Source organism: Periplaneta americana, chromosome 6, assembly GCF_040183065.1.
Source record: "Periplaneta americana isolate PAMFEO1 chromosome 6, P.americana_PAMFEO1_priV1, whole genome shotgun sequence".
Classification (NCBI taxonomy): Eukaryota; Metazoa; Arthropoda; class Insecta; order Blattodea; family Blattidae; genus Periplaneta; species Periplaneta americana.
Genome location: NC_091122.1, coordinates 137949707 through 137962648, shown reverse-complemented (window position 1 = coordinate 137962648; position 12942 = coordinate 137949707). Strand labels below are relative to the sequence as shown.

General features: G+C 32.0%; 1 protein-coding gene across 1 annotated transcript in view; it reads right to left on the bottom strand.

The window, feature by feature from the left end:
- Positions 1–634: 634 nt before the first annotated feature.
- T48 (FU domain-containing protein T48) overlaps positions 635–12942 on the bottom strand; it is a 66713-nt gene continuing 54405 nt past the window's right edge. Inside the window, exon 6 of the mRNA XM_069829048.1 lies at positions 635–11437. Within this exon, the coding sequence (XP_069685149.1) occupies positions 10973–11437 (465 nt within the window). The 3' untranslated portion in view covers positions 635–10972. The remainder of the gene's footprint in view (positions 11438–12942) is intronic.

The following is a 12942-nucleotide window of genomic DNA, read 5'->3' as shown; positions in this document are numbered from 1 at the left end:
CCTTCGGAATATTAGTATGTAAAGAACAAAATAGTTTCGATCGCCACGAAGGAAAATTGATCAAATACGTTTCATTGGATTCATTTCTTAAAACACTTTATTCTCTCTATGCAATACATTACTTTCCCGCTACTTAAAAGCACCATTCACTGTTTATTGAAAATTGAAAAAGAATAAGAAGAAGATCTACACAGTAATGTAATAAACTGAATAGCTGATGATAATACACTGTAAATACAACCTGTTAAAAAAATGATGTATCAAATCAATTAGACGATCATCAAATTTAGAAAAATTTCTTTCCTTGGTTGTTTCCTTACACAATTCAACGTTTGATGGATCATTAAGTTCCTATTTGAAAATTAACATCATATTACCATACAAAAGACGCATGCGTTAATGGCACACATTATGAAAAAAATAGGCTATGCAAAATTAGAAGAAAAAAATTGGCATTTAAATACGGTACCTTAATGATTACAGGAATGTATTTTATGACGAAAACGGATAAATTTGATGAGTAATTAATATAATATGCGACGTACGAACAGGAAATGACAGGATTTAAAAAGATAAGTGTTTGGTCAAAGGATGATGTGTTCACCATTCACAAAATGACTTGAAGTACCAAATGTAAAGTAATTATGAATTCTGTATTTATCTCAACAGCATGTAATTCACAAACTCCAATATCGTTACTAAACAAATACATATGAACATAAAGTTTGTACTTCATGCATTCTACTTAATGTAGAATATTACATAATATAATATGGTATTTTAAGAAATATACATCTTATGTACATATAAAATATATCAATTACATACATGAAATATTCTATATACATATTCTTATGTTTAAAGGTTATTTACAAAACAGTTTAAATTATGCAATACTAAGAACTATTTAAAAATGTATTCACCTGGAAGAATGACTAGTACTCTAAATGCTTGAGCAATACATCTTGAATATAAATATAATTTTTGGCTTTAATGTGTGTTAAGAATGGCCAATCGCTATTACCTTAATAATTATATAATATTCATCATTTATGACAGCAACAGAAATGCGCATGATTTCAAAGGTATTCACTTCAATGTTATCCATTATAAAAATGTTAAAATGAGAATACGTAGATATTACTTTTGTATAATCCTAATTTACAAAGGCTGGTTTATGAAATACAATGACACTTTTAAATTTACTAACAGAACATCGTACTATGTTTCCTTCAGCCTATGGTATTACGTTTTCTAGGCCTATTAGTATTATGCGTAATGACATTAATCAAGTTTTCATAGGCGGTACCACTTACAAAACTTCACTCATCATTGCAATACCGGTACATAATAATATCAAATAATGATTAATAGCCTATACCACCACATACTTCAAAGAAAATGAAAAATATAGCAACTTTTTATGCCTTCAGCTTTCATCATTCGCGAAATGAAAGTTGATCAAAGTTAAGAATGTGCCTGTTGAAACAGGTTTGTAATTTACGACTGAAATATTTTATATTGTTTGGTTTATAACAGACTAACATTCTTGTTTAAGACTCTTCACGATGATGTAGTCTACATAATTGCATTTTTTATATCGATTTCATTTTGAGTTAAATCTACAATCAAATCAAGAAACATTTCACACATTATACTAAAAAATAAATAACTATATGCACTATTTAACATACATTGGTTGCAGTCATTAGATTTAAATAGTGGGTACAAGAATAAAAACACATCTGTGTAAATAGCGTATTATAGATGATCATTCACTCTCATTTCTTTGTATATAATAATCCGTTTATGAAAAGTAAAATATTAATCAACCTAAATCAATACAAGGCTTTCATCATAATTGCATATATTGTGAAGGAGGAATAATTTTAATGTATGTGGCATTTATTGCTTACATACCTCTTAAGGTGCATCTACACAGTTTCAACTTTTCTTTCAATTTTACGCATTCAAGCATTGCATGCAAGATTGATATATATCATTCAAAACAGCGCACCATGTAGACACAAAATCTTCATGCATCTTAATTCAACGTGCGTTTTAAACTTAATTCTTTCAATATTTTTCCCAGACTGCATGCATACGCATGGAAAATTGAATTATCCTGATGCAGCTTTATAGAATTACAGGAATTTGGAATGCCATCACACAAGATATTATTTCAGAAAGACTGAGGAAAATTACAAAAACTTCAATTATGTTTAACAATTTCATCACAAGGAATCTAGCTGAAGTATACTAAGATGTCAGGAAACTAATGCAAAATCAATGAAATAAGTTTTTCATACATAATTCAACTGTTCAAATTTTAATATGTTTTTAACTTTTATAAACAACTATTTAAATTTATTCCCAATCAATTAAGTATCCCTCATGAATGAGTGTATACAGTGAATGGTAAATTAAACTAAATTTAATTTAATAAATACCAGCAATAAAACTACTGTTAACGAAAACAGCAAAAACATCTATGTTAATTATAACCAGAAAAAAAAATTATTGACGATCAAACATTTCTTTGTAAGAGTATGCAGGACTAAAAAAGAGAAATCATATTTTGGACATTAATTAATTACACACAGAGTGCTTTGTACCGAAGTTTATAGCTAGCTTGCAAGACATCTTCCTTAGACAGTAGCACAATTAATTTTCATAGTTTTGGAAATGCAATTAAAGAAGTAATTTTTAAATGTGATAAACAATAATAATAACTTTTACGAGGAAAGTGCAGGGAATGGAGACAAGAAAGTTGTTCACCAAGTCATGGCAATTACAAAATTATTTCCTCCTCTGAATCCTCAAACTACTGTTACAGTATAATATAAGCAGAACTGTCGTCTTAGTGGTGTGAATCCCAGAATAATCAAGTCGCTCTTGGAACACTTTTAACAGTATTGAAAAAACAATTATCAAGAACTGAAATAAAATATTTTTTTATTCAATGGCAGGTACTTAACTTTGTGTCATTCACCCAAGTATCCCAAACTATCAGCGACACACAAAAGCTTTAGATTTTTTGCCAAAATGGACGTTTTCCTCAGTGCAAAATGGAAGGCTAATTACATAGTACTACATGATAATCATGATGGTTAATGGAACAATTGTGGATTTCCTGTAGGGAAAACGGGAATACTGTACTCCATGAACACTACCACCAAGAACCATCTCTGCCTACCACAAATTCTATTGGACCCACCAGAATTTGAACCTGGATTACCAGCGTGAAAAAAAACAGATGCTCTAGATGTTCGGATAACTGTGTGCCACTCAGATTAAATATACCGTGTTGTAAAACTAATAATATTTTAACTTCATCATTATTATTATTATTATTATTATTATTGTCACTATTATTTCTATCATCAACATTATTATTGATGTCTGTAAAATTTATGTAGACTCTACTGGACTGTACCCGAGCATATGCTCATTTCAAGTATCTATTCATATGTACCATTTTCAAATGTAAATTGTAAATAAATTGAATTTGAATATGAGAAGAAATATTATTCACTGCAACTGAAATTTGGCAATTATAATCAAATTACTGATACATCTGTTCATTTTAATTGCAATGTTATGAAACACTTATTATTATATTCTTTCCGCTTATATGAGTAGGAACACTGCAAAAGAACTTTAAATAGTACAATACAGCACAACGATCCTCATTTCAAGTACCAATCTGAATGAGTCTTGTGTGTTTTTCCCCTCCCTCCCCATGCTATTGTCCTGAAGTATATATTCCCTCTTCTGTAAATAATAATATACGGGAATACCTGAAGTAAGAGCTATGAAAGCAGACTTTGTCAAGACAGTCGAATTTTTCGTACATTAGCACTATCAAATGTTTACACCTTTATTTCCTCTTATCTCTTTTCATATCACACACTTTGAAAATTAAAAAAATTTACAATTACAGGCACTCTGCCTGCATTTTGGGACGTATTAATAAACAATAGTTCAGTCAGAGGCTTTTTATTTTTTTAAAGAAATTCTTATTACTGCACAAATTGGCACCAAAATTACTAAAACGACAATGACTATAATATAAAGAATATAATATGTGATAATTACTTTCACGTGTTAATATTTTATAAATAATTTCAATAATAATAAGTTCAATATTAACACATGAAAGTAATCATCATATGTTATTATATTCCTTAGTGATATCAAGATGTATAATGATATTATTATTTCAAATATTGGATGGGAGTCATTAGATGAAACACCAGACTCTGTAAATAAATAAAGCCAACAATTGTAGATTTGAACTGCGTGTAACTGTTAATTAAAAATTGAGTGGCTAGTGAGCACGTTAACTACAATACCATTGTAATTAATGCCAACTGCGTGTTTAATTTTTGAAGTCTGCTGATTCTGATTGAGTACTTCATTGGCATATTAAATTTAATCATGCAGAGGAATGTCAAGACGACAACTCACAGGAGGATGACTACACAAAAACAAAGAATAAGAAGTTCTAAGAAATTGATGACTCTTACAAGATAGTTTTTCATAATTCTTTTACATAATTCTGCTATAATTGTTTATATTACTTTTACTTTGTAATAATTGTATCAAGTAACTCATACAATGTTAAGTTTTCACAAATATTAGACTATTGCTTTCAGTGTTGTAATTTTGTATTCTGTTGTCATTTTTTATTATTGCAAAAATTATGTATGACTGCACACTAAAAAAACTTTAAGTTCTAGCAAGGTAAATCCTCACTTACAGCAGCTTGGACTATTTGAAATCAAGACAAACAGCATTTCCGAAATGACTCTCCTGAAGAAAAACAGCTTGCTATAATCTCTCAGTCTATAGAAAGAAGAAATTAATATTCAATGAATTCTGTTTAATGTCCATAGTTGAGCATCTGGTAACATACAACTATAGTTATAGATTTCAACGTGAAAATAGCATGGATGTTCAGGTAGGCCTTCTTCACTACATACCTCGAGGAAGAAGGTCCCTAAAGTGATCTTACGAAAGATGGAAAGAGACTGTAACAGACCACTAGGTCTACTACATGACAGGTGCATGATGAGTTACTGAATAATAAGGGCACTTAGTTTCATTTGTAACAAAACCTCTCTTCTGTCATGTTTTAGAAACAATAATTTCACTAGCTGGAGAAAATAATACCGTAGTTCACATCTCAACTCTTAATTTCCTTGAGACAGGATGAGATGCAGAGGAAAATGTACAAAGTAGCCTACAGAGAAGTTCGTACAAATGATTTTAAGTTAAGGTATGGTTTTACAAAAAAAAAAACTGACCATAGGCTTAATTATGAACTATTATGAATGAACACATAATATTCCTATTTTCGCAAGTACAGTACTATACTTCATTCCACAATGTCTGACAGGCGATGTAAACATTGCCAGCAGAGAGAGGGAAAAGGATAATTGCTTTTTAATCAATGGCAGAGGTTTCATTTCACGCTTATCTTGAAGTTGGAAGGAGACAGAATGCTTCAGACTGCTCACTTAAACATAAGTGTGGAATGGTACTTTTCTCTCTCTCTGCCAGCACTGTTTACATCTCCTATCAAACATTATGGAACAAAGTATAGACTAATCTGGTCTCTACTCCTTTCATTGTTATGAAGTCTGGATATGAATAGTTACAGTAAATTTAATTTTGCGTGACATATCAGAGTGAACAATTAACCACACTATCACACTGTGTTTATTAAGTTAAGGTTTTCATTTCTCAGATAAATTATATGTTTATGTTGCAGTATATAGGCGAAATTAGTGATTCTATGGCGGAAGTTGCTTTTAGGTTGAAAAAGTTGTACTGTCGAAACACAGAGTGTGTAGTTTTGCAGTTAGTGTAATATGATGGTTTATAGACTGTACTATAGTAAAATATAGGTCAGAATCAGGAGGTCGATAGTGAACAATATCTAGATTTAATGCTGTATGAAACTTACAAAATTAGTAATATAATAATTGTACCGTGAGTTGCTGATAAAAGCTACCGCAGTAAGAATAATTAATGATAACTGAAGTTGGTGAATATTTACGGTTTCTGACAAATTCAACGCAAATAGAAAAAAACAAGATTGGGTTACAAGGAAAATAAATATAAACTTGTAGTTTATATTGTCAAGGAAAAAAAAATTAGTCTTAATTATTTTCTTATCCTCTAAACAAAGTAGAGATATGAGAACCAGAAATAGTAATGTCCTCTCTCTCAAGTTAAGTTTTCGTTAATTCATATAAGTGAACATACAAGTCTACGTTACAACATTAGTTTTGTTTGATGGGATGTGACATTCAATGCTGCAATCAACCTTAGTTTCACAAAAAGTAGGTATTTTAACTTCGTCCAATAACAAATGAGACACTTAGAAATCTTATTTTGATTTGTACCAGCCATTAAAAAAATACCTCATTCAATTAGTTAAATATCAACAGCATTAAGAAAAAACATAAGCTGTTAATGTTAGCAGCTTAAAAAAAGAAACATAAACTGAGTATTTTGTTCACAATTAATATGAATCTGTGATGACCTTACATCTTCCCTCCTCCCGAAAAGACTGTGTTACCTTACTTGTTTTCTCCAGATTTCATTATAAAAGTACATTATTAATGACTTCACTTCAAAAGATGTTCAGACATTATCACACATTTATTTATTCATATTTTACTTTTATGTTTTCAAAAACTGTTATAATGATGCAATTGCTGACTTTTAATTATTTCTTATCTCTGTTCTTATAAATACTAAACGGAAGAAATTATTTATTATTGTGGTTGCATTTGAGTTATTTCAGAACTTTGCTATAGTATAGGTACTGCAAGTACATCAAATAATTACTAAGAACAAACCAAGTTACCTCAAGTATTTTTTAAAGTCCATTTTAATTCGTGCTGCGCAATGATGTCGTGATTCGGTATTAAACTTCCATAAATTGAAAATATAAGTTTCAGTCGAGGGGATTGTGTCTGAAAATTTTCACGTGAAGCACTCACACCACTGTTGTTCGACACGCATTGGAAAATACAATTAAAGCAAACTGATGTAGTGTTTAGGAACAGAGGTTAAGTGTGTTTGAATATAAGGTGGTTAGAAAAATATTTGGGACTATGAGGGATGAAGTTACAGGAGAATGGAGAGAGTCGCACAAGGCAGAAGGAGATGAGCCTAAGGAAGATAGCAGATGCAGTTGGCATTAGGAAATCTAGTGTGTCAAAGATTGTCAAGTACCATAAAAGATGATGATTCAGAGTGGCATCGAAGTCTGGTACCGTGTCCCAGAAGTGAAGGAAAACTCATTGATTCAATATGTAAGAGGATGAAAGAAGTAATTAGAGTGAAAGGAGGTCGCATTTCTTATTAAAACGTAAAAGAAAAATAATAAATGTTCATATCAAGCTTGTATCTCTAATTTTCTGTTTGTCCCAATTAATTTGCACAGTACTGTACCTATCTGCCCTAATGAGATGGAACCTGTATGTATGTATGTAGTTCTGAAAAGATGAAGGATGGATAGAAGAGAGAAAAATTCTCTCTGGTACCAGGACTCGAACCCGGGTTTTCAGCTCTAAACTGCATGCATTGCATTCTTCAGCTGACATAATTAGGGAACATTAAGTCCAGACATTTGTGATGGGTAGGGCACGTAGCACATATGGGTAAATCCAGAAATGCATATAGTGTTAGTTGGAAGACCTAAAGGAAAAAGACCTTTGGGGAGACCGAGACGTAGATGAGAGGATAATATTAAAATGGATTGAGGGAGGTGGGATATGATGCTAGGGACTGGATTAATCTTGCTCAGGATAGGGACTGATGGAGGGCTTATATGAGGGTGGCAATGAATCTCTGGGTTCTTTAAAATCATTTGTAAGTAAGTAAGATGTAGTGTTTATGAAAAATTGGCAACATGTAAGTTGCCATGGCATTAAACTGATGCACTTAAGGGAATGCTTGCAGGTGATTCTTTCAATATTTACTCAGTGAAGTTGGGAGAAAAGCTAAGGGCATATGCTTGTGGGCATCATAGTTATCAGACACATTCTCTGGCTGGCTTTAATGACGTAAATTTATATGTATTATTAATTGAAACAAGCCTACTATCGCAAACATTATTCACTGTAACTTTAATTAAATTCATTATTTATATTACATGATTTCATCCAGCGAATACTGTGATTTGCGTAACTTCTGAATCATAACTAATACCATACGAAAATAATTTTTATTGTTGTAATACTGCAAAGTGAAACTTTACTTAAAAACACCTTGTTTTCTATTAATATCTAACGCTTACTGATTATGGAATTTTTTTTTTTTTTTTCCAAGTAATACACTTAATACTGTTATAATAATATACTGTATAATATCAATTTCATACGCACTCATATGGCATATCCATTTGTTCAATTACATTTCTTTTGTAGATTGTTTGTAACTTAGATCTAAACAAAACAATTTCACATATTACGAAATTAATAAGTGTTCATTTGGAACAGATGTCATTTTGCATGTTTCATTACCAACAAGACTTGAAAGCAGTCTTTGGTGTACTTCAGTATTCTCTATAAAGCACAGTAACAGGAGTTTGGCTTGTGGCCTAACGAGTTCTTGTGTAGATGTAGACGTAATATACCTTGGAAAGAAGAGTAAAGAATAAGTCAATAATTAATCCTCCGTAGCAGAAGAGAGAGCAGTTCTGTGGAATTGATTGATGAATATACACTTTTTTAAATATGTGGCAACACTTTTTGCAGAACCCTCTCATTATTTTGGAGGATAATGCTCGTGTGCACATGGCTGATCTATACGATCACTGGGATTGGGAAGTGCTTTTCCATCCATTATATTCACCAGACTTAAGCCCTGTGATTATGACTTGATCCCAAAGATGAAGGAACCACTTCATGACATTCGATTCCAGACTGTTCCCGGGATTCTGCAGGCAGAGATCTCTCCATCAGAAATACCAACAGAATAGGCACTGCTACAGGATACTATGACTTCTACACCGCTGGCAACGAGTTGTTGACAATGTTGGTGACTACATTGAAGGACCGTAGAAGTTTCACATAGATATCACTTTTGTATTAGTAATAAATAAATAGTTGCCACTATCAAAATTCCAACCTTTGTATAAGACATAAACTATATGATTTACTCTTATATTGCTTTAACTTTTAGATGACACAGCAATTTAATTAATGCAATGCCATCAAAAGATAATTTATAGCACTGTTTCTATAGAACATTCGGAGTTTAGCAAATACCATTTGGTATATAGGTGTCTTCTTAACGGACATCTCCTGCTCTTTTAATTATAACTTAAATAAGTTATTTACGTATTTTCTAACGTACAACATATATAATATAAAGCGTTTATGAGCAATGCTTAGTTACAGTATTTAGACTTACTTACGTTATTTTATATATGTTAGATAATACGTAACTGGTGAAAGACAAGGATGTGGATTATCACCCATTCTCTTTATTATTTATATGAACCGAATAATTAAAGAGTGGAAGCAAACTCGCCATGGATATATACAAATTAACAGACACCTAAAATTGGATTAAATTCTCTTTACAGACGATTTGGTATTATTAGCACTTTCAGAAGACGATCTCCAAAGGTCAATATATAATTTGAAGCAAGTAGCAACCACATACAGTATGGAAATTTCAACAGATAAAACAAAAATTATGGCATTCTGTGGAAAATACCCAATACAAAGTAAAATTTGTCTCGATAATAAAATATTAGAAAGATGTAATAGTTTCCCATATTTAGATTACAATCTTTCCATTTTTGAAGAATTGGAATTAATAAATACACAAGAGCTATGGGCATTATAAATAGTGTGATGAAACCATGCTTGGTTCAGAAACACACCCGCATACGTCTCTACAACACAATGGCATGACCGATGCTCAGCTATGGCAGCGAAGCATGGACACTGAGGAAAGCAGATAAAAGCAGAATAACGGCTTGTGAAATGCGATTCATGCGAAGAACAGCGGGCTATACTAAATGGGATCTGAAAAGAAATTGTGAAATTTTAAAGGAGCTAAAAACTCAACCAGTTTTATATTACATTGTTCAATATCAGTCTAAATGGAAACAACATTTGGAAAGAATGAGTAATAGTAGACTCCCAAAGGCAATTTATAATTATGTACCACATGGCCAAAGATCTGTGGGTCGTCCTGCTAAGAGATGGCGTGAAAATTCTATGTGAGACCATAACAGGCCTTGTGGCCTAACACTTGTCAGGCAGAAGAAGAAGAAGATAATACGTAAATAAGCTATTTTATACATTTAACACAAGAAAGACACACAATACATTTTTCAAAGTTATTTTAGTTATATTACAATGAGGGGGGGATATCCGTCAAGAAGACGCCTATATATCTAATGGTATTTTCTAAACTCCGAATGCTCTATACCAATTTTAATACTTCACATATAAACATGTTTGTGTATCAGACTACTTAAAAATGTTTAGGAAATGTTTTTGTAAGTTAGAATACGCTCCCTTCTGAGATGTTATGTAACTGTTTTGTGTATCACTTAATTATATGTAATATCATACATTCAAAACGTACAATCCGGTAGCTTAAGCTCATGTGAAACGAGAAGGCAATTCTTAAAGCTCACTTGAAATTCAATTAATAAACTTCTCCACAGTATCCACTAGTTGGTTGTTGGTACTTTCTTCAAGGCAACTAGACTGCAAAATGCACTATATACAACGTTAAATAAATTCATAGTTTCATAGAAAACTTCTACATCTTAAAATATGACTATCCACAAGATGTGGTTGTATAACATAGGAGTCGCACTTCATATTGAAGTATAAGCCAATAGCTGAACAGAAAATAGCATCTTACTATTTGTCCAAAGTATATAATTAATATCATTATTCATATTTATGTGAAATGACATGTACTGTCAAAGTTCAGTGGTGATTTCATCTTGAGGACGGAAACCAAGAGTAAAGAAGTCATCTTCAACAAGGTAATCCCTGCTCGCAGACCACTCAGCAAGGATCGTATAATTAGCTGGATTGAACTCCCAGCAAGGATTGAAGTCTCCATCAATGAGTGGCTGTTGTAACATGGTGGCTTCCCTCCTTAGTACTGCTTCACCACCTGCTAAATTAGCACTATTGTAATTATTGTCAAATGTAGAAATGGCAAACTCCTGCAGGCTTTGATTTGTTGATGGCCCGGTTTGATGGCTTTGGTTAATATGACTACTATTGTATTTATTCGTGTCAACTGAATTTGTTACAACTGGCTGAAATGTCGTGAGAGCTCTGTGATTTGTTTCTGGTCCCATGTACAGAGATTGCGTTGATGACTGATTTGTCTGAATTGGGACTTGAAGGAAACTCACTAGTTGTGCCTGAGCAACCTGTAAGAGAAATAGAACGATATTAAAATATTGTAAGTAGATGCAAGTATGCAATATGACTCGCACAGCAACTGTAATAATACAGGAGAAAAATCTGCTTGAAATACTGAAAGTCTGCCATCTATCTGTAATATATGGAACTCGAATCACATAAGTGAAGTGGGTGGGTGGGCAGGTGGGTGCACGTATGCACACACTGTATTTATAAATGTATCTTTTTGAAATTATTATTTCAACCTAACTTGATAGCTTAGAAAATTACAAAGTGGACAGACTATAACAGATGTAAATAAAATATTTTTGTGCGAGATCGTGCGTATTTGCTTGGTTTCCGCACAAAACCAATCCGCGGAAAGTCTAAAATTCCACATTCAGTATTCCCAACCTAACACACATAACAATTTCCCTCTTCTTACCGCTTAAGTGACATATTGATTTTACTGCTTTAGGCTTTTAACATATTATTTTTAGAGACGTTCAATATAGTAATAATTATAAATTGGAAACTTATCACTGCAATTTCGCCTAAATTGCACTGTTAATTATTGTTTTTAAATATTTGTAAAAATTAAGTAAACTCTACAACTCCACTAAAGTTACTGCATTCGTGATGCAAGTAACATTAAGGAAGCCGTGAAAAAATCAACAAGATTCCAGACTCATCATAGACTGGGGGAAAAAAAAGACAGGCGTATATCACGGCCTGCTGGAGTATAGTAAACACAGAAAACATTTTAAAGGAACATTGTTGAAGATAGATATTTTTGTTTTGCAAATTTGCCGTCATTGAACAGAAACCAAGATGGAGATTTCATTGCAACTACTGTAATTAGAAATTCCTCTTTCAGGTATGTAATAAACGATCTTCGCACAAAATAATGTACGATACACAAGGGGTATGTTTTCTTTCAATTCTCGGAAATTAAAAAAGCTCAACTACGTTTCGCTTTTTCAAACTTTTCCTCGAACATGAAAACTTCAACATACCGCTCTTGTAACGCATATTACTACTATTATTATTATTATTATCGCATTGTATAGGCCTATGTGCGCACAGTATTTTTAGTGAAACTGCAGTCAGTTACAGAGTCAGTTCACTAAGTTTTAGTTACGAGTAATGAATGCAGTTAATGTGTAGTGATAACAGAATATACAGAGTATGTTGAAAATGTTAGTAGTGAAGAGAGTATATAATAGTATAACATATCTCTTTATATGCCTTTTCTTTATCCTTTCTCTCACTTGCTATCACTGACTTCTTTTGTTTATATTTCAACTCTGTTATTTCTTTAGTTTTGTGTCAGATGTCTTGTCTTTATTATATTCGTTATTTTTCTTGTAACTATCACGGAGTGAAAACCCATTTGTAGTTAATAAATATTTCATTCATTCATTCATTTACTTTGTATGTAAAATAACTAATTGATAATTGAACATAATATCCGATTATGGCATACATCTGTCCTCAGTCTCACAAATTTTATCTAGTAATCAAAAATAATGAT